This window comes from Excalfactoria chinensis, chromosome 14 (assembly GCF_039878825.1).
Source record: "Excalfactoria chinensis isolate bCotChi1 chromosome 14, bCotChi1.hap2, whole genome shotgun sequence".
In the NCBI taxonomy this organism is placed as follows: domain Eukaryota; kingdom Metazoa; phylum Chordata; class Aves; order Galliformes; family Phasianidae; genus Excalfactoria; species Excalfactoria chinensis.
In genome coordinates, this window is record NC_092838.1 from 10,626,554 (window position 1) to 10,649,549 (window position 22,996).

At 45.6% G+C, this 22,996-nt stretch overlaps 1 protein-coding gene across 4 annotated transcripts in view; it reads left to right on the plus strand.

Annotated features, from left to right (window-relative positions):
* MAD1L1 (mitotic arrest deficient 1 like 1) overlaps window positions 1–22,996 on the plus strand; it is a 320,009-nt gene that overhangs the window by 221,878 nt on the left and 75,135 nt on the right. For 3 of the 4 annotated variants that reach the window (XM_072349472.1, XM_072349476.1, XM_072349477.1), the window contains one exon: window positions 13,832–14,022. In XM_072349472.1, coding sequence (XP_072205573.1) covers window positions 13,832–14,022 — 191 coding nt within the window. Of the gene's footprint in view, window positions 1–13,831; window positions 14,023–14,099; window positions 14,197–22,996 lie in introns of those variants that run through there. The other variant, XM_072349475.1, reaches the window with a different exon arrangement.

Below are 22,996 nucleotides of genomic sequence, written 5' to 3' on the forward strand. Positions count from 1 at the left end.
ACAAATGGTTTATCCTCTGCAGAGCGTGCTCCCTGCTGTGACCTGTGCTTCCTTACTGATTCAGAGGGTGAGTGCCAGCTATTGGATCAGAGGGTTGGGACCGAGCTGGGGGGTCAGGCTTGGTCTGCATACATAAAAGCAAGGGTAACCTCTTCTTTTGAATGTGCTGACATGCAGAGCTGCAAAAGTTCACATCTGTGACTTCTGTGGCCCCTGAGTCAGGGCCGTGAAGCAGCCAAACAGGAAGAGGCAGTTTCCTGGTTGGGAAGAATCGTATTGAGGAATTGGTAGAGTTCAGGAGACTGTGGGACAGGCATTCTGATGCTGTTATTCTCTGTGGCAGAGAAAATAGTTCTTCCAAGGGCAGGCAATTGCTGGGAGCAGTCCGAAAAGCCAGGCTGACCCCCAGAGTCATACCCTAATATACTCTACTGGCCTCCCAGGTAACACCTTTATGCATGCCCTGTGTCCTGCTGGAAAGGTTTCCTTCTGCTGCTTTTCCAGCTCATGCTTACCTTCTGCTCTCCCTGTGCCTCCAGCAACTTGAAAGTATAAAGTACAAACTTTTTTTTCTTCCTTTTTGTGGTTTGATTTGTGTGATGGAGGCCTGAATGCATAGGGAAAGACAGTTTCTCCTTGAAGACGTGGACTTAGATACCTCTGCTGCATCTTAAGCTGGAGAATTCTGCTTCTGTTATTTGGGATTTCTCAACGTTTCAGTACCTTTCATTAGTGAAGGGCCATTAGGCTGACAGCCCCAGTTCCTCAGCCTCCTGTATTTACTCACCTGCATCAGTTATGCTGAGCATAATTTTAATCAGGATCCACCGGGTCACCTGTGCTTCATCCGTCTGCTTTTTCTCATTTTATCCTTAAGGTTTTGTTTCCTTAGAAGTTCACTGTAGAGCTTAGCTCTCTAAAGCCATCACATCTGAGGCTGAGCTATGAATTGCACTGCTAACAGGACAGGTCTGCGCTGTGATTCAGCAGATTCTGCCTTCTCAGCCCGGGCTGTCACCACATCAGCGCTGTCAAATTAAGGAACATCCTTGACTCTCTTTTTCCTTAGCTCCTCTATCTGTGAAACGGAGACAGTGCTAATCTCTCATTTGTGTAACTCTGTAATGTTTGTCCAGGCGCTTCAAAGATGCCAAATACAATGGAGCTGCCAAGCGTCGTTTTGCTAACGGGATTTACGATTTACACCCAAAATGCTCATTTCTGTGCTAAAACAAGATCACCTGAAAGATACTGCGGTTGGAACCGCACCAAGGAGGGGGAGGAAGAAACCATCTGTTACACAACAGCAGAAATGTTTCAGGGCATTCGCCTGGGAAGCTCTGGGTGACGAGTTTGGAATATGAAGGCTTATTTATATGGATGGAGCTAATTTCCTCTAAGTTATTCGTTTTTCACTTAGGGAATTACCTAATCTTACAAGAGAGTCTGTGAGGAAAGATTCATTTATTCTTTGTCTCATTCAGCCCCAGGCATGCCTGAAGATGCTCTGCCTCTTCCAGTTCTGCTTTTTTAACCGATTCTATTAATGGGGCTTAAAGATTTTCTTCTTCTGGGTAAAAAGGGTTAATCTTTCTCTTTCTTTCTCACCCTTCTCCTCCTCTTTTTCTGGAGAGTTCTTTTTTTGGTGTCTCTGGCTGTTTCTATCGTCTTCTCCCCCTAATCTGCCACTATCTGAAGAATTCATTACATTTCAAATCAGAGGCCTTGCTGCATACATTAGCAGGTTTTAATAGACTTGCCACGACTCAAAAAGGAGGAGAAAAAGAGAGAAGATTTAAAACTCTTGTCTTGCCGAAAGCAGACAGATTGACTCAAAAATGACTCAGTCAATAAAAGATGAGTTTTGAAAAGGCTTCCCTCCGCTCAAAGGGAGCTCGTATTCCAGCGAATTAGGTTTTTCTAAGCCCACTGTCAGAAATTAATAATACATACAGCATGTAAAATGGATTTAGCCCTCTACAGCCTTATACAAACATATCTTTGACTTGCTAAATGTGACACGACTACCAGGATTTTCCAGCCTTTATCCCAGGAGTTTGTCATCTCCCCAGAATTGGTGACTTCAGTGGAATCTATAAGCGACTCCCAGAAGAAAACCAACCAAAAACCTGCTAAATGAGGTTTTCATTAAGGATGTTTCTACTTCCCTTGCCCCTTTCCTCCACCCCAAAGCCCTCCGTCAGAGCGTTTTATTATTCTTATTCAGTCAGAATTGTGCCAAAAGCTCCCGTTTATCTCTCAAGCTATAGAGTCCCTCTTCAGTGCTCTTCCTTTGAAGGAAGAGATGCTGAGCCTTCTGCATTGTGGCAGAAAGCTGTCGTTTTTCGTTTGTGGTGGCTTTTTTTTCCTTCCCCTGTTGCTGCAAAAGAGCTATAGGCCGTGAAAACACCTCTTCCTGAGAAAAAGTAGAGGCTTCTGTCTCATCAGATCTAATCACAAGTTGTTTTGTTGTGAGTCAAAGTCTTCCCAGGTGGCCTTGCCCACCTTGCTGCTGATAGGAAGAGCCAGGTGCGCACTCAGTCCCCACTCCTGTCCCTTCAGTAAGAACTGAAGGCTGCTGTATTCAGTCTATCTTCTGCGTTTTGACAGGGCTCTAAGGATGCACAGGACGTGTGGTAGGGCCATACCATGTCATGGAAGGCTGCAGGGCTGACAACGTGTTTCCATCTCTTCCTATTCCTTGATTTATGTTTGAGTGCTCCACTCAGTCCCCAAATCTCTACTTTCTCTCTCTGAAAATCCTCCTGCTCTTTTATATTATGAATGACCCTTTGGATTAACTGCAGTGTCATTGCATGTCCTCGCTTCCTCTTGGATGGATCCTGTCCCCTGGCTGGATTCTGCTACATATCAGCTTTGATCCCCTGTGCTTTCAGAAGGCACTGTGTGAATGGATGGCAGCACGATGGTGCCTGACTCTGGGCTACGCCTTCTAGGTGACGTGGGGAAGCTTACTGAAAATGGGATGAAGAAACAAGCATGAAAGGGCTCTGTTTTGAATCATTATGTGCTGTGCAGATGTTTCTTAGACTTTAAATGGGCAGAGCTCATCATTTTTTAAACGCGTTTGCAGGCTGTATGAAGGGACCAAACTCGATGATACACATCCAAAAAGTGCAGCAATAACTCTTTCTTTCCCATCATCACAAACAGGAAACTTACCCAGTTTTGTGCTTGTCTGGTTCTGAAGAACAGAGATCTGAACAGGAATGTTGAGGTTCAGAAGATGCTTGCATCAGACTGGCAAAAAGCACTTATTTTTTACAGAGGTGAAGATAACAAGCTGGGTCAGAACTAGCAAAAGGATTTCACTTAGTAAGGATTTTTTCCTCTGCTTTTATCTCTGGGGGCAGACTGGTAGGTTTTTGTTTTAGTCTTTGACATGTAGCTGGAAATGAGCTGTCCTAAATAGCTGTGGGTATTTAATAGTTGGTTACTTGAAGCAGAGCTTCTGCTCCTTGCCCCACTTCACTGGTGAGCATTAGCCAAGCAATGCTGGGTTTTGGGTTCTGTGATAAAGTATTGCATGGCAATCTCAGGAAGAAAGAGGCTGTCTGTTTGGCAGATGTTCAGACCTCCATGCTTCATTGTAGGAACATCCAAATATGCAAGACGAAGACATCAGCTGGATTTTTGCAGTTGCAGTTGGTGCTCGAGTCGTTCTTCCTCTGGGACTTTTTTTGATGAGCTCTTTCCCAAGATGAGTCTCTAAAGTTAACGTCCAGCCATTTCATGTCACAATAGGAGCTTTTAGTGTTCTTCTAGAGGTGTGCTCCTGATGTTGATACGCAGGGATGAAGAAAATGGAAGGGAGCAAGATTTGGCTCTTCCTCTAGTTTTGCTTGTTTCCAATTTTGTTCATTTTTTGAATGTTTCCTGTTCTCTTGACTTGAAAAAGGAGTTTTCCCAGTGAATATTACGTCACTTTACCTTCCAGCTGCTGTGCTGGGACGTAGCCACCCAATAATCTCCTTGGGAATTATTGCTGGTGTCTTTTTAGATTCATCCTGGGAAAGGTGATGAACTGCTTGCTACAGCAAGACATCAGTGGCACAGAGCTGCCCTTTGTTTGAAAGCTGGTGCAGAAATGACCCCATGCAGTTGTTGGAAAGTCAGAGCTGTCATGGTAAGAAATGAGGAACAGAGCTGTTTGTTTGCATGCAATTCCAGGGCTTTTGTGTCATCTTTAGTGTAGACGATACAATTCCCAGCGTGGTGGGCAATGTGCTCTCGTAATACAGAGGACAGGAACATGGGTGCTCGCTCAGCATGGATCAGGGTTAAAGAAATGTCGTTTGCTGCAGAGCAGGAGGCAGGAGTGAGGAAAAAATGATCTTCAGGAGCTGCACGCAGAGGAGCAGGCATGGATATTTAATGAATCCGAGTTGTCAGACCAGCTCAGGGGAAGCAGTGCGTCCCATCATTCCCTCTCAGCAGTTGTCAGAAAAAGGGAGAAAAATCTGCCTCGGTTCAGGTCGATTCTTCACTGAGCTTTCCCTACATCTGCCCTGAGTTATAAGAGTCTGTTGTTTCTGTGTTGTTGTGGATACAGGCTGTTCAGCTGTCCCTTTTCTGGTCAGATAGGCTAAGCCCAGGCAGACGTATTTCTCTTTGACACTTGGACAGAACTCTTCAGACTCTGCAGTTGAAGACTTTCTAGCATGTTTGTTTCTCAGCTTCTTAAAGGGATGTTTTTTTATGGAAAGTAAATAGCACAGATAACATTTGGTTTGTGGTTTAGAGTTGGAGAGATCAATAAATACTCCTTTTGTCTTCCTCTTTTCCCCTTTAGGAAGCTAGAAAAGCTCTCTGCAAAGCTGGTCAGTCCCAATGATGAACTTAACAATTACAGCCTTAGTGCCCATCTTCCAAAATTTCTAATAAAATTGCATGAATGTTTAATACCCAATTATTAAATATTTAAAAATTTAAAACTGAACTGGTTTGGAAGTTCGCATGTGATGAATAATTCACAGTTGGGAAGCAGGACTCAGCGATGAGATGATGTTCCTTTTCCTTTCTTCTTGCTGGGAGATGACTTTGGTGGTCCTGCCAGTCTTGGGACGGTTTGTTGGGGATTGCTTGGAGACTTCAAGTCTTCATCTCTTGCACGAGAGCATCAGCACAGCCTTAAGGGAAATAACCCTCCCTATCTATAATAACATTGAAAGCTTTTGCAATGGAAATATGAGCTCCAAAGGCTGGAATAATATGATTGAAAGCCTGATTATCCAGGAGATGGCTCTGTTTCCAAACATCTTTCATGCTCCAGGGAAAAAAAAAGATTGCTTGTCCTTATGTCTGTGTCACATTCCTGCAGCTTTGATATTTGAAAGCCCCTTTTTTCCTATTGCTGTTCTGCTTCTCTATGCTGAACCAGCGTTTTGTGCGAGATCATCTTTAAAAGATTGTTTTCATAAAGTAGACATCAGAAAATGAAGTAGAACAAGAAAGATATACCAATAAAGACAGGGCAGAACCTGCTGCCCTGTGAGAGGAGGTCCAGGGCACATCTGGTGTGAATCTGAAGCAGAGTAAGAGCCTTTGGGGCCCGCTGCAGGAGCGTAAAGGGCAGAAAGAAGGGCCTGGGGAAAGTTTGAATAGTTGGCATCAAGAGTGCTTTCAGGCCAGGAGCAATATGTTTGCAATGCCAACATTTCCAAACACTATTAAGGGGACAAACAGGGGGAAAAAAAGGATTGAATAGGAGTGAGTGGAGGCTTTTTAGAGCTTAGTTTTCTTTGGAACAAAAGACAAAAAAAACTCTGCAATCTTTTCCCATTAAAAACACAAATAAGGCGGCCTGCTGCAGAGCCTTGCCTTTATCTGTTGCAGTGCAATTGTGTTTGCATCCCTGCTGGCCAGGTAAAAATGGTGTGCGTTTTTCCTCCCGGCCTTCCAGCCTGCCCTCGTGCTGCTCACAGCAGAAGTGTTTCCATTAGCCCAGGCCATGCAAACAGATGAAATGGCAGGCTGACCTTTCAGCAGAGCTGCCTCACCTAGGGGCTGGAGGCACTGGGCTTTGTCTCCAACCTTTGTGAGGTTTTGGAGCTGTAATGGTGTATGATGTCTGTCAAGAGGAAAGGCAACTCATGGGTAGGAAGGGACTTAGTCCAACACAGCTGAGTGTGCTTGTTTACAGCCATTCTCAAGTAGGGAATCTACAGGGTTTACAGCTCAATCTGTGTGTCTCAAATTGGAACTAGGGAGTGCCTGGATCGTGCCTGTCCCATTTTGGGACTGTCTTACACCACGTACTGTTGAAAAGCTACTTTAGAAATTGTAAGAATCTCTTTCAATGTTTATTCATTCCATCTTTAGATCCATCTGTCTGTAAAGCTGCGATATTTGTGTTGTGAGAGCAGATTTAGTAACTCAAGGGATGGGGGGGGGGAGACGAGATACAGTCAGTAGCTGCCTTGGGCACTGTCATTGAGAGAGGGCTTCCATAGGGTTTGGCATCAGAATTTGGACATGGGAAACTCCTGGAGTCGGAGCAAAAGGGCGATGCTGCTGGGGAAGCTTGAAGTTGCCTCTTGCCAGTGGTGAAAAGCTGCTGTCTGTAGCCTTGGTAGGCACTGTTGGATGATAAACTGCAAAGTGCTCTCCAGTGCATGATTGAATGTTGTCCACACTGCGGTTTGAAAGAGCTCAATTCCTGCAAAACGTCTTCACTTTGAGAAGGAAGAAACAAATATTTCTGGAACGGTTTCCCCGTGTTTGTTTTAATAACAGATGTTCGATGCTGTTTGGAGGTTTAAATAGCATCCAGTGTTTTGGGGTGGTGGTAACAATTGTGCAGTGGAAACGAAATAATGGGCAGCATGGAGGGGAGGTGGTTGGACAGGGATAAATTTGTCTATTAGATACTCCCGCAGACCACCCTGTGTAATTAAGTGTGTATTATATATGTTAATTATATAGTTCCTAGGATTAATTCTTACAGCAGGCACTTGGGCGGTTTCAAAGCCACTCTTGGAAGCAGCCAATTGAAGTGATTCTTGTTCCTCTACCAAGCAACACAAGTTAAGCCCCTGTTCTTGCTGCCAGCCGCCCCTGAACTACAGCCTGCAAAGAGTCCCTGTGACTTTTCCAGGTAATCTGTTCTGGATGCATAAAAGGAAAGCAGGCCTGCTACCTGCTGCCTTGCTCCAGAAGCAGAGGATAGCTGTTCTCCTGCAAATTTAAGTGGTGTGATGTATTTGTATTTTTAAGGTGAGGCAGTTTTTTGCATCTGAAGTTAATGACTGGCTCCAGCTGACATTGCTTTGTTCTGGGAAGTGCTGTTGGGCTTTAATTGCCATATGGAAGGGAAATGTGGCTGGGAGACTTTATCATCATTTGGGGAGGGGTGGGGGGGAGATGTCTTCCTGCTTGGTTCACAATTTATGCCTGGTGCGATGATTCTGATTCTCAAGATGTTTGCGCCATATCATCCTAATTGGTGAAATTCACCTTGGGTACTAAATAGCTCTCCTGAGGTTAATTTAGTTGCGTCGGGGGTGAATGTTGCCATCCCCAAATAATTCTTTATTGCAGCATGCATGCTGTTTGCGTTATTTAAGCCACCAATTTTAAAGCTACCCAGGGTCTCTTTATACTACATTGCACTGTCTTCACCAAGTGCAATGTGGACATGCCACAGGGGTGACTGATGAGCAGCAGAGCTGGGTGTTCAGAGCCAGCTTGCTTCTTGCCTTCCCAGCTCCAAAACTTTTTCCCCCAAGAAGGGGGAGATGGAAGGACAGGGGAGCTTTGAGCAGAACCTGTGTTAGGATTTCCTCTGGGACAGCCTTCTGCTCCACGTGGTTCCTCTGCTCAGGCTGAATCCTGTAGGTAGGTCAACTTGAAGTGTGCTCATCAGTCATGCAAGCCTGTGTTGTAATCCCAGCTTTAACAGGAGAGGAAAAGGAAAAAATATGAAACAACAAGCCCCTTACTCAAGGCTAATGTGTGTTATGTGTATGTACAGGTACTTTAAAAAGTAGCTCATCCTCTTTCATAGCTTCTTGTCCTACTCTCCCGCTTCTTTTAACCCAACTCAATTCCTGATACCTTCTGACACTTTGTGCAGATTATCTGGGGATGAAGGTTAATCACGGACTTCTTTCCAAGAAGTGCACTGCATAGATAGATAGGATGTGTCTGGAGTGGGATCTTCAGGAATCCATCTTTGCTGAAGGATAAATGGGGAAGTTTCCTTAGTGGAGGGTTCTTAATCAATACAAGGACCACGATGGCATTGATACTGTGCTGCCTTTGGGAGCTCTTCCCCATAATTCCATAAGGGGTAGCTGGTGGCTGGAGGAGGGGGCTGGGAGATGCCTCGAGCCATATGGCACATACACGGTGTAAAAATAAACCCATGTTCACTGATCAAATAAATACCACTTAAGTTTAAAATTGAACAGCCACTGCAGTCTGTTGAATAGAAAACTGGTTTTACCTTAAAGAAAAGTTATAATTTGTGGTTGTAATGTCACAAATTGCAAGTTGTACGGAGTGCAGCTTGAGCCTGCTGGGCTGCAGCAGCGTGGTCTCTCAGCCCAGCGTGTGAAGCACCCCTATAAAATCCAGCAGTGAGGTTTATTTCTAGAGCGCGATGATCGTAAACCCGCCTCCGTCAGAAAATGCTTCAGCCCCTCTTCTGCTGGTCTTTATTGAATGCAATACAATCTATTTTTTATATCGCGTCCTTCACGGAGTATCACAGAACTCTTTTCAGCTGATGTTTGTCATAAAGCAAAGTTGGAGGATGTTTCAGTTCAGGGCTGGAATGGGGAATGGTTTGATGGGTTTCCCGTGCAGAAGGGCAGTGCTTGAGATGCAGCAAGGTGGGTGGGAAACACAGACCTGCCACAGATGTAAGGAAGGAATAAGATGGGGAGCAGTGGGGTGGTGATGGGTGGGCCACGTAGCAGTGCTGGGTGCTGTCTGTCTGAAGCACTCTGGCAGGAGCAGGATGGACTGGAATCAGTGTGGCACAGAGCATTTCATCCCATAGGTTGTGAGTGAGTGGCTGAGCCTCAGATGCTGTACTAAGGCAAAGTAACCTGTAATGGGCCCCGAATGGGCCTTTCTGGGACCAAGAGATATTAGCTGGGATCACAAGTGAATTAATGCAGCTGCACGGCTTGGGGCGTCTTGGAGGACGGGCAGAACCAATTTATGTTTCCCTGACAAAGTCGAGTGGTACATTTAATTCCACGGCACTTGTGGCGTGCTGAGAGCCACAGTGTTTTACCTCTTTCCTCAGGGAAAAGGTTAAGTGTGGATTTGGTTTCCTTTGGTGTGGAGACTGCTGTAGCTATTGATTGACCCAGCTGAACTGAAAGCAGGAGCCAAAGCTGTGGTATTTCCAGGCAGCTGTGAGCATTGTCAGATGTAAGGAGTGCAAGAGCAATGGAATAAAAAGCAGTGACATTTCCAATCCGAGAGACCAAAAAAAGCCCAGCTCATATTTTATTTATTTATCCAAAATAGTTTGAATTATTCATTTAAAGCCGATGTAAGTGTGTGAAAATACAAGGTGGTTTCAAGAAGCAGCGTCATTAGGAGGAAAAGCTAATCATTTGGCAGTATTAATTTTGTAACAGATTAATGATTTTTTCAGTGAGAATTTTCATGGCCATCAAACTCTTTATCATGGGCAGCATTTGATACAGGTGTGTGGCCCGAATACCAAGGAGACCAGGCAGAACAACTTGTAGATATTTTCCCTTCCTCTTTGTTTTCTCCTCTTTGTGTTTAACACCAGGCAAAGTACAAGGCACTGTCCCCCATCCAGGGCATAGCCTGGCAAACCTTATGTCACAGGTTAACCATGACACCTTAGTGTGCTTCCTGAGTCCTCCTCCACTTCAAACACTTCTGGGATGGATGCTTTGGGATCTTTATGGCGCAACTTTCCCCATCCCTGGTTTCTACAGATCACACCTGCACCTCTCACCTTGTGTTCCTTGTGAGCATAACGATTGTTGAACGTAGGAACTCCAGTGAGTGCTCTAAATACAGGCATTTGAGTTTTCAAACACTGTCTTTTAAAGATGTAATTAAGCCTAATGCTCCGAGTGTTGTGAAAGATCTTAAAGGATTGAGATGTTCAGTTTTCTGTAGGTGGGAGATAAGAGTGGGTGGAAAGTAACGTCATCAGAAATTGCTGTTAATGCACCTCGACCTGTCCTGGGAGGATCTTCCTCTGCTCAGTCACCTCTACAGCTGTGCTTGAAGCAATTGTCTGAAATAAGCTGAATTGCACTCTGTGCAAATTATGACTTTTAAAACAATTTTTCCTGACTGTGCTTAGAACTGTGGCTGGAATTATTGGTATTAGGTGAGGCTTAAGAATGAGCCCCATCGCATCTCTGAATTCAGAAACAGAGCTAACAGTGAGTTGCACATAACTTAATGGTAGGGGGAGATGTCAGCAAGTGAGTTTGTGTCCTCGGGTCAGTTCATGTGCTACTTGTGCAGCTCTGGCTGCTGGGAATCTGCAGTGCCGAGGCAATCCCTGCATAGAGCCTCAGCAGTGAGGCTGCATAGGAAGCCTGTGCCTAAAATGTGGCACCTGGTGCCATCTCCAGCATCCCCAGAGTGTCTGTCTGAGAGGTTTGCCTGGGGCTGGCGGTGATGCAGAGCCTGCAGGAATGCTGTCTCCTGCAGGAGCACAGTGGGAAGCCTTGACAATTACCCAGGTGTGCCTCAGATGGATTTGTGTGGCTTTGTTTCAGCAGTGGGAACCTGTCCTGTGTTTATTGTGTCTCAAGCTGCCTTCCTACCAGGTTGCTGTCCTGTGAGTCCTTACAGCTTTGTGGTGGTGTCAGCCAGGTCCAAAAAGGGAAGCAGGAAGTTATTCTCCGTCCTGGGGGCTGTCCTCAGTTTGTCTGGGAGTAGTTGGAAGTAGCCCATTGCTGATATATTACCCTAGGAGAAAGAAATGTTGCATGAGGGTAAGCATCAGCAGTTGCTATAGCTGAGCTGTTGATGACTCCAGTTTAGCTGGGCATAAAGGAAGAGCCATCTTTTCACCGTCGTCGTGGCTCAGTGGGCCTTTCATCAGGGGCAGCTACAAATCAAAGCATTCCTATCATTTCCCAGTGCCTGCTTCTTTACTTCTGCCTATCCCCAAGCTGCTTAGCCAAAGAAACACTGCTGGGAATTGCTGATGGAGCTACTGGGCAGATGATAGGGGCTTCCTCCTGTCCCTGACTGGTGCTGGCAACTTCAGCTGTGTCTGCATTAGCAGTTACATTGCTCAGTGCCCTGTGCCAGTGGCTGACACGAAGCATCTCCAGCAGGGAGATAGCATTTCTTCATGCAGATGAAGTCCTCCAGCCAGGACAGCTGATGCGGTGAGGCACCAGAACTGCCGCAGGAGCTGGAATGGGAGCCAGGAGGATGTGGGGATGCCAGGGCATGCTGCAGGGAGTGCAGCTGGAGAGACCTGCAGCTCAGTTGGAAAGCTCAGAGCTTCTTGCAGGAGAGACTGATCTTAGAGTACATCCTTTTTCACTCTGAGGTGGGTGATAAGGCTGAACCCAGCAGGTAGTGAGGGTGCTCTTGATGGCCATTAGAAGTACCAGACTGGAAAGAAAACAGTGGAAGAGGTGCTAACTCTCTGTGAGTATTGGAAGCTGTTGGGTGAGTTAGGGTACCGCCCGCCCCCATGGTTATAACATCAGGAAAAGCAGCCTTCAGGAGGTGGTACAAAAAGGCAGATTTATTTTTCCAAGGCTGGGCTGCATTTATTAGGAAAAAATATCAGTGTTGGACGTGAGGTATATTAAAAGCAGTGCCATCGCTGATCGGTGGTGAGATGTTATTTACCACTGCGGTGTGGCCACTGAATTTTACTTTCATGTATAGGATTTTGTCCTTAACAGTTGTGTCTTCAGAATGCAAAGCCGAATGAAGACTGTGAGAATATTGAGGTCAGAGCCACCAATTAACCTCCTGATTTCAGAGGCTGATTACTCAATTAATCAAGGGACCAGACCCCGCTGAGATGATAGGAAAAAGGTTGTAACAATCCAGGGAAGGGCCGAGTTAATTGCTCACTGATAAATTAGATAGGAATGGGAAGATGGGTGGTCAGGAAAGATGCTTCACATCCCCCAGCAGTTGGTCTTTTCTTGTACAGCAGTGTATTAGTAAATGGACTGATATGTGATGTTTCCTAAGACTGGTTGATACCCCTTGATAAAGTAAGGTATATTTTTTGGGGGGGGGAATGCCTGAAGTAAATACTTTCCTTGTACATCATCTTTATGAGCAGCTCTGGAAGGTGGGGCTGAATTAACCAAAGGTAATTGGTTGGCCAGCATTATCCCACCCTGCATGGATGCTCTCACTCAGAAGTAAAGGGACATGGAGTTCTCTTTAACCATTAAAGAGTTTCTGTCCATGCCTGGGGATTAAGTTAAATTGGATTAAGGCCAGAGTACTTCTGAGCAGGGCATCCTTGGTGGCATTTAAGGCACTTTAACTTAACGCGTTGAATGATCCTTTTGTCCCACCCAGAGAGCCTAAGTAAAGCAGTACAGAAGATGAGAGTTGTACTGCCAGTGCTCCTGCAGCTGCTGGGAGCTGAATCACAGCAGCTCTGTGGGCTCACCCGTTGCCATTCCTCCTGTGCTTCCACTTGGAAGGTCAATGGAAACACATTTGGGTAAATACTTGAGCAAAAACTTTCCTAGCAAGCTTGGGAAGCAGTAATACTTCAGCACAGGCTGCATATGCCCAGCCAAAATCCATGATTCATGCATAAGCTGTTGTCTTGCAGTGAAATTCCTGCTTTCCAAGTGCTGGAGTGCAAACTAGCTGTCCTGTGGCCCAAGTGTGCTGCAGTTCTCTCTCTAACTGCAGGACAGGCAAAGCTGTAAACCTCAGAATGACAAAGAGTGATCTGAGTAAGGAAGTCTGTTTGCTGTTAGAAAGAAGGGGTTTTTTCTTCCTAACTCTGGACTGTGGTGTTGATAACACAAGCTGACTTGGGAGGCATCTCTAGCGTATATTAAGGTAAAGCCAATCTCTGTAATTAATGGGGGGATAAATCAGCGTTTAATTACTCAGAAGGCACCTTGGGTGAGAGATTCATGGTAATTGTTGTGTATCCTCTTGAAGGATTCACAGTGCTGGCAGGTCTCTTTGTAGCAATAAACTGCAGGGTGAGTGGCAGGCAGTCTCCCAGGACCTCTCTGCTGGGGACTAGTCCAGGTAAGGCAGCAAATGGAAAGAGACACTGGTACTCCTCAGGCTCTTTATCACAGGAAAAGCCCCTTCCCGTATCTTGAGGGATTCCTAAGCGTCGTGTCAATTTGAGATCAAAGTGCTTACAGTCGCTTCAAGTGTGTGTTTGAAGAGGTTTCCCTTATAGCCAGATCCCTCCTGATGCGACCATAAAGGTGCATTTGTTGCCATTTTTCCACTTTCTTGCTCCCTGTAACTTAGCGCTCTTCTCTTGGGTTCTGTGTAAAGATGAGATGTGTGTGTGTGTGGGGGGGGGGGTAATGGATGCTGTAGCTTTGAATTTTGTAGGATGCTGTTGAAGAGCCAGCTGAGCAAAAGGAAAATCCATCCTACTAAAACAAGTCTCTTTTCCTTATTCCCCAGTTTATTATCTTTTGATCTTCTGGGGCCAGGAGGAGAGGATTCCAGCTTGCCTGTTTCTTTACTCTGCCTTCTTAATTCACTTCTAAAAAAAATAATGAACCTTTTTCAATTCACTTAGTTTGGTTAGCACTGTCAATACGGCACAAGGTCTCTACACCAATAGCGTATGACAACGTACCCTCTTTCTTCCCCTAAATAGAGCTGAAGAAGCAAGTGGAAAGCGCAGAACTAAAAAACCAGCGTCTGAAGGAGATCTTTCAGACCAAGATCCAGGAGTTTCGCAAGGTCTGTTACACACTCACTGGGTACCAGATCGACATCACCACTGAGAACCAGTATCGACTCACCTCCATTTACGCTGAGCACCAAGGAGACTGCCTGCTCTTTAAGGTAGGTGTGCGCTCTCTGTGCTGCTCCTGCTTCTTTGGGCTCGTGGTTTCCAGCATGACATGTTTCTTTTTTCTTAGTGGTTAGGCTGGAATATCGTTGCCATGCTGTGATGTGACAGGTCGTTGCTTATGAGAAAAGTAAAGATGCTTTCTTCTTTTAAAAGAAAACCGCTTCCTTAGAATCTGGTCTCCCACTTACATATCAGTGTAAGTCAAGAGTAAAGAGAAGAGGCTTTACATGCATAATACCGAAGGCGTCTGGCCTTGCACTTCACCTTTTTATATCATCAGTTATTTATTTTGTGGCAATAAAACCTTATGTAACCATCAAGATTTCATCCCGACTTCACTATGAGATGACCTTACTGTCTCAGCTACCCTCTAGCTTGTCTGCATGTCATCATCTTTATGTAAATTGGTGTCCCTTCTGAGCAGCAACTCATCCCCGTGCATCTGAAGTGCCTTTTGTGCAAGCAGCCCAGATGAGTTTCAATAGCAATGTCTTCTGTGTGTCTGATACTGTACTGGTCCTGCCAGGTGGTCTGAGTTTGGGTAGAGCTGATACATTAGAGAGCTGAGGTGTGACACTGGAGGCATTTAGAGGTTAAGTTGCATCTTTACTACTTAGGTTCACATATCAACAGGTTACTAGGAGAGCTTCTTACTGCTTGGCAGCAAACACAGTTGGCTTTAAGACCATTCCTGCTTGCCACTTGACTCCCCTCCAGTATATCAGTAGGAGGGTGAGGATTTTGGAAGCATTCGTTACAGAAGTGGAGTGTACAAGAAGGAACTGGAAGTTTAGAAAATATAAGGGAATGTAGCCCACTGGAACAAGAACTAATTTCTCACTAGTACATCTCCAGCAGCATCAAGTTCTTCTTTGTGTCATTGCAATAGATATAACTTATGAACAGGACAGCAAATGATGAGGTACAGATTCCTCTTTAAATGCTGTTTTTGCTGTCTGTTGCTCACTCAAGACTTTATTCCCAAGTCCATCCAGTGAACAGAGGTAAGGGTTGCCAGGGAGAGCAGTCGTAGCTTTGGCTTCCTCTCAGAGTCCAGGCCTGGTAATGTTCACGTATGGACCGAGTCTTGCTTCATGACTGTGGCTTTCTGGTGATGTTGTGTGATTATGCAGCAGAATTGCTGAGCTTTCTGTGGGTGTTAGTGTGCATTTCATTAACCCAAAGAGGTCAAAAAGCAAAGAACGCTATTTGTATTTATTCCATTTGAGCAATTTATGGAACAAAGTCTATACAATTAAACTGGAGAAGTCCCGCAGCACTTTACAAGCTTCCATCATTTCTCTGTAAACTTGAGAACATCTTTCAGTAGTGCTGCTGGTGGCATTTAATTTTGGTGAGGATGTAATAGGAGCTACTGTAATGTAACCCCTTCAAAGCTAAATGAAGATGAAAGATGTGCTTGGTTTTCCCAAGCGACGAGGCATGCTGCTGCTGTCGTAGTAGAATGGATGTATCCAGCCAATTTGCTTTCAGTGGAATCACAGCTTCATTGAAAGGGTTAATCGCTGTGCCATGCCGAGAATACAAATGACTGCATCCTAAATGAGCACTGGATTCCAATGAAAGCGTATCAATATTTATTGGCAATCCCTATGGATACAACAGATGAGCTCATCAACTTGAAGGATGTTCCAGTGATTTCGCAGACCCTCTGTGTGAGAGTGCGTAGGCAGCGAGGCACATCTCAGATTTCACAGCTCACTCTCACTCGTTTGCTCTTTTTCATTCTTTTAATTAAATGCTGTGAAAAGTGGCATACAGAATCCTCACCAGCACTTTAGTTTCTGATTATTTTTGTGGGAAGCAATGCGTTATAGTTATTGGGTCACTTAACAGCTTCATCTTCAGTTAGTGTTGTTGATACATTAGATGTGTTGGGCCTTAATACAGACCTGGCATTCCACGTGCTGCTCGGTTTGTGAGTCTAGGCCAGGCCACCCACGAGGTCTCTAAGAACTGCATTGCTCACTTGGTAACAATCTATTGGAGATGTCTTATTAAAACAAGCAAGCATTGCTGAAGAACATCAAAATTGGTTTTACCAGCTTGGAATTAAGCAGCGGCAAATCAGGATGTCATTTCTTGGCAGTGTCTGTTTCAGGCTGTTTACCATCGTCTCTGGGTAGACCCTGAATGAGAGTAAGGAAGTGAGGTCTTTAGAAAGGCAATGGCAATTGATTCAGACAAAGTCTTTTGGTAAACAGAAAGACTGGTCAAATTTGAAGAGGAGATGATTTGGAGACACTTGTACAAATGGGCAAACAGCGCAGAGAAAATAAATCATAGGCCTTTTCTTTTTGTGTGCCCAGAGAACAGAGTCTGGGCCCAAGCGTTTAATGTCAATCAGTTTAAAACCAGGAGTGGAAATCTTTCAGATTTATAGACCTTGCTGCTTCAAGGCGGTGCTGAAAGCAGAGCTCTGTAGGTTTTCTGAACTGGTGAGGTATCTTTATGGATAAACAAGTAATGCCTAGGTTTGCATTAAATATTTACACTTACCTTAAGTAGGGTTTGAGAAGCCAAGCCAGGCTCTTCCTGTGGTGGTTAGGAAGCAAAATTCCCTGTGCTTGCTGGTTATATTTTTGGGTTGTCTGTACATGTAGTTTTGTCACGGCTGCATCTGACAACATTCAGCTTCATCCTCTGGCAGTGCTTGGCAATGAAGACTTGAATGAAGAGGAGAGGGCAAGAAGAGTCATCAGAGAGAAATCTTTTTTATGCTTCACTTGCTTTATAATTCACTGTGCTTCAGGTAAACTGCTTCAACCATTGTGGCATGAATGTGGAGCTGGTCACTTCTGCTGATGGGATTCTGCAACAAAAAGGCAATTGATCTGGTATAACAGCTCTGTGAGCTCTGGCAGCATTCAGAATCTTTCAGGTTTCTCTGTGCTCTCAGAAAGTGCTCAGATTTCTCCCTGGTTCAGGTATATCTGGGCCTAAGTTGTTTGGTAAGGAAGTAAATCAGATTATTTTCAGTATCACAGTAGTGGTGTGTCTGAGCTTATTAAAAGTCCCGGCCAAAAAGCTGCACTTAGGCAGCTCAGCAGCTTATGGTTTGTTGTATTTCCTGTGCCCTCAGAGCCTAGACTTCCACAGAACAGATTTGTCTGTTTCCAGCTCTTGCCTATGTTGCTATTTTCTGCCAATATTATCAAATGGAAGCACAAATACCAGCGGTAGTTCATTGAAGAGCATCCCCAAGATGGTAGGCTTCATGCCTTGAAAGAGAATGCCCAAGACATCAGACAGCAAATAAAAACAGAAGTATCATGATAGAGCATGAGAATGTTGCCAGCCTTGGGGTTGTCACTTCTGCCATATAAAACCTTTATTGGTGTCCAGTTGGACTGATAATATGGTAATAAAATGAACAGCTTTTTAGCAGCCTGTTAAATTAACAGCCACTGCACTCACAGCTTTGATGCACACCTGCTTAAGGAGTTCCTCAAGGCAATCTGAAAAGTGAATGTTTTTGATGTGGTTCACGGTGTATTAAAGAGGCAGGACTAAGAGAGCGAAGGGGATAAAGGCTGTGTTGGTTTGGGGATTCTTTGATGGAAGAAGGGTAGGGCGGAAGGACAGATACAAGCTGCAATTCATGAGGATGTATAGAAGTAGTGGTCCCAGTGCAGCCTTGAAGGTCTGGGAGTACTTCAGCTACTGATAGCTTGCAGGTGGGAGTTGGTGTGTAGTGACAGACTGATTCAGGCTTGTTTGGCTTCGCTTTGTTTCCATGCTCCTTTTCCTAAACATCTGCCTTGGTGCCTATTTGGAGGCAAGATGGTAGGTGAGATGGCCTTACAGCTGTTCTTATCATTAACAACAACTGGGGCTGAATAGAAACCTGAGGTAGGTAGAGAGGTAAATCACAGCAAGGTGTGCAAAATGTGAGAGAGCTGTTCTGTGAACAGAAAGTAATGGTTTAAGTGTCCCTCCTTAAGAAGGGGAATGAGGATGGGTAGCATGAGAACCCGGAGGCTGTTTTCCAAGTATGAAACAGTGCTGACAAACTGCTAGCTGAAAGGAGACAAAACTGAGGTGGTTAAGCATGCAGAGGATGTCCTGTGCCCTGAGGCTGCTGAGATGTTGGTGCAGCCTTAGCATCAGGTTGGCCGAAGTGCCCCACTAACAATGTACATCTCAAAATCAGCAGGAGGGTTACTGCAGGGATTGCCATAACTTGCCTAAGTGGTTGTTTGGAGCTGAGGCCGACAGCACTGTTGGGAGCTCTGGGTCTGGTCCTCATGCTTGGCATCCCTGCAGTTCCCATTAATTCCTCCTTGAACCCAGTGGAGTGTCTTTAAGAAGCACGTTCTGGCTGTTTGTTTCTTTTTGCATCTCTATCTACTCAGATATCCTCTCTTCCTCCTCAGCCGTGATGAGTCTTGAGAGGACAAAGAAATCACAATTTCGATAGAGTGCTTTCCTTCCAGCGACTGTCTCGCACTCCTGCACACACAATCAGAAATAACAATGGGGCTCATCGGTGGAGCAGGCCAGGCAGCGAGAGGTTGATTGGAGATTGCAGGCCTGTGCTACCCCCTCATTCTTGTTAATTACAAGTTATTTTATTTTTACGTTTTGTTTCCTGTTTGCCCGTGTGGTTGCTGGAGATGCCGGCCATGCCCGTGCAGTGGTGATACCTTGCATGGATTCCTGCATGTTCAGCTCTAATCAGCAGCTCGAAAGGGAGAGCTGTCCTGCAATCTGCAATGCTACAGGATCAAATCCTGTATTTAAACTTACTACGTTTCATGTTCTTCCAGATGTTTTAGAAACCTATTTCATGTCAGGACCCAGCTTCAATTCTTGTTTCTGTCTTCATTTCAGTCCACTCTTTTTCATGCTTTTTTCCCCCTCCCGATATAGTTTCTCTTCTGAATATGCTTCCCTAAACAACTGCCTACCCTTTAGGGCAGGGTATTTATTTATTTTGCCTTTTAATCAAACCAGACACCTCAAGGGTGGTGGAATTTGGGGAGATCTGACAAAGTTGTTTTCCTAATGCAGGATTTCTGAGCGCAGAGATGTTGCTCTGAGACTTCTGCAGGCTGCGCTGAAACCTTGATCTAGCTGAGAAAAGTTAATGCTCTTCTTCTGTTTCCCATCAGTGCAATGGGGAGAATGCTCCTGCCAATGTCACCAGACTGTATTCAGGGCAACACACTGTGCTATTGGGAACCAGAGAGCAGCTTTGGGCTGGGGAATTCACCCCCTATTACCTGCCCATCTGGAGCAGGAGCTGCTCTGCATGCTGGCACCACTTGCTCCCCTTCCCTGCTATGTCTGCCTGCCGGGGTGGATCCAGCCATGCAGGTAATTAATGCTGATGATGCTGGAGCTTTATTCCAGTGGCTGTGTCAATCCCAACTAGCAGGAGGCTGGGATGTGTGAGCCACTCAGAAGGCTCGCAGATTTGTGTCCCTGGTGGGTGCAGTAAATGAAATGCTTGGCTTTTCTCCTTTTGAAATGACTGATACGTTACATTGTGAGGCAAATGCACAACCCCTTGCTTCAAAAATCAAGGCTTATTTTCAGGAAACATGAGGTTACTCACTGATACTGCCTGAGAGTCTGCCGCTCTGCTGGTAGCTCTGCTGATGGTCTCATCTGGGTGCCAGCACGTGGCAGACACTGACCAGCCCCACTGAAGGCTCCCAGCCTGTCTCTAGATCTTCTGCAATACGAAGTAACCAAACTATCAGGGTGCTGACAGGCTTTTTAAAAAAGCTTGTGATTCACCTCCTCCCCGTCTCATTTTTCTTCATTAAAGTACATCTTACTTAATGAAACAGTAGAGGCAGCTCATGCTTTCTAGGACAAGTTGTGCACACAGCAAGGAGCGCAGGTCACTGGTGAGAACTGAATTAAACCTCAGCATCCAGGCTGGTGTAGCAGCACACCCAGCATGAGGCAGTGAGGCAGGTCGTGCAAAACTGAGTGCCCCCGTCCAGACAGCTGCTGTTTGTGGCCTGGGAGCCCTATCCTTGTGCCTGAGACAGCCATGCTGTCAGCAGGAAGCAGGGCAGATGCTGTCTGACTCACCTGGTACAGTAGCTACCTCTATTTCCACTTCTCTCCTTCATTCCTGGTGTCCGGGTGATGCAATGAGCTGAGTAAGAGCTGCTTTTGTCGCCGTGCCTGGGGCCGTGCATTAGGTCTCAGGAGAGCAGGATGCTGCATCCTTCTGCTGCTGTGTTTGAACAGCTTACATGGGCCATGTGGGCTGGCAGTGCTGTGTTTATGCACTGTGAGATAAAGGCAGTGCTAAAACAGTAGATAAAACGGAGGAGCTTAGCACAAACCCTGCTGGATTCTTGTTCCCATCTCTACCGCTGAACAGCTTTGCTTGTGGTTGCTCAACCTTCTGCTTTCCTTTGTCACCTGGTCTCAGGGCATTGCTGTCTGTCAGCTTCCACATGGCTGTGAGAAGCTCTTTGACCTGTTCTGCTTGGAGAAGGCTGCATGTGAAAACAATGGGGATGAAAGCCAGTGCAGCAGGCTTCTGTTAGCCATGAACAGCAAGGTGTCCCTTGGATATCCCGCAGCCTGGGGAGGGACAGAGCAGCCAGCCTATGGGCACCTGCCTCCTCCAGGCAGAAATCTCTCCTGTTGAGTTATTTCATTAATTAATTTTTTGGCTCTCTGGTAGTTTCAAAAGATGTTCTTCTTAGAGGCTGTGTGATCAGCACTCTTGAAGGAAGAGGCGATGCCTTCAAGCCCGGGAGGCTGGGGAATACAAAGGCCTCGCTGCCGACACATGAAATGGGTGTTCTGCAAAGCTGCTTTTGATGCGTGCTTGTTGCTTTCCCTGACTGCTCTGTTGTGGATTTGCAGAACACGCAGAGCCGTGTCAGCAAACCGTAACCCTGTTGTTTGCTTGCATATGGTAACGTTCAAAGCTCCAAATGAAAAGGAAGCAGAAATTGCTGGAGGTTTGCTGCCTTTTGTGGGGTGGGAAGTCTTTGAGTTTCTGGACACCTGGCATCTCTTCCATCTCCTCTGGCTGCTCCACAGTCTGCTTGAGCCTTACTTTCCAAGGAAAGGTTTGTGAGACTTCTAAGAAAAGCTGGCAGCTCAGTGGGGGGGATAGAGCTGGCAGCACCCAGCAGAGCACCCACCTGCCCTGGGTGTCCCAGCTCACAGCAGCACAGCTCAGCCTGCTCAGAGCCTCCAGCAAAGTAGGGACTGCCATCCACTGCTTCTCTTCCTTCTTGAGTAAGCAGCGTATGGTTGAAATACAAATATAATTAATTTATATATTAATTAATATAAGTATCTGTTGCTTTGGGAGTTACAACATCAGCCCGTGCCTGACTGGGGCAAAAGATTTTCAGATCTGGAGGAAAATACAGTTAGAGAAGAGAGCGTGTTTGTCTGCATAGAAGCCTGCTTGTATGATGAACAGCAAAAGATTCCCATGGGTGTTTTGGTCTTGGGACATCTGTTATCTAGCTGAAGGCTGAATTGGAGCTCATATAAAGGATTTGAGTTTATATATGTGTTTAAATGATTGCGCTGTGCCCTCGCACTTAGGATGTTAAAGTTAAAAGGCTTTGTCCTGAATTTTTATTTGGGTCATGCAACTGTTGGCTGTTTCTCACAAGGCCTGGCATGCAAGTGGGCAAGGATCTATTGGGGAAGTGCTGAGGAGCAGCGAATGGGATGTCATGGTCGCAGGTCCCCTTTGGCAGCCAAAGGGCCACCATTGGGGTAACCCTGCATCTTACAGTTCTATGTTCCTGCATAGTCCTTGCATTGCTTCTATACTTTGGAGTTTAAATGCTCAATTCCTACATGGCTTTCAACCATGCATTAGTATAAGCCATTCAGTTTCTCTCCAACTATCTTGCCAGTTTGAGAACCCACATTTCAGAGCTTGCTCTTGGGGGGATCCCAGCCTCTGTTTTGTTTGTGTGTTCCCTGGGACCTTTAACTAAACAGAGGTCTGCTACATTTTCCTTTTGAGAAACTGCTTTTAGGAAAGCAGAAGTCACTTCTGTGAGAGTGCCTCCTGCTTTGCTGCAAGGCCTCCCACCTCTCTTTGGAACAGTTGCTGCTGGAGAGGGCACAGCAAGCATTCAGTCATAGCGTTTCTTCAGATTTGATGCACTTCAGGGCATGCTGTAGTCTCAAGCACAAGGTCTGAAGGAGGCTCTCTAGATCATAGCATGTCCTATTGGTGTTGCAGTATGATTCTATTAGATGAGGTGTCCTTGCCATGGTGTGTTATCTATGGAGCAATGACAGAATGCAGAAGTAAACTGAAAATCCTTCGGAGGGGCTTTGCTCCAGCAACAAGCTACTGTGATTCTGGTGGAGTCCTCCACTGTGCTGCAGAGCAACGACCCTCACAGCTCACCTACTGCATGCCTAAATAATTAATACTTCACACGGACGCAGATTAATGCGAGTATTTAGCAGTGTGCCAACTGTCTTTATTCACACGTGTGGAAATGGTGAGAAAGTTCATCTGTTCTTGTGTTTGTTTCAGACAAACAACTGCACTGTCATCCCAACTCCATGCCCAGAAAATGTTCATCCCGACCCACGTGGCTATTGGCACTGAGTACTGTTTTAAGGCTTTGGATCTAACATATGCTGTTGCATGGGAATATCTTTTGAGGAAGAAATACAGACAGGTATTTTATGTCAGATCTGCCTTGGAAGGGTTTGCAGCACAATCACGTGGCTGCTTCCTCCTCCGTGGGGGAATCTGAGAGCTGAAGATGACCTCCAGCTTTGGTAGCTCCCAGGATTGCCTTTTGATGGCATCTCTGGTGCCTGGAAGAAGACAAGCTTGTCTGCCTGTATCTTGGAGGAAATATATCAAACCAAAGCATGCAAATTTTAATTTGCTCCTAATCTGTATTCGGTTTCAGCAAAAGCGGATGGCTGATAACAGTGGATCTATCCAAACCACGTTCTGGGGAGCTGGCA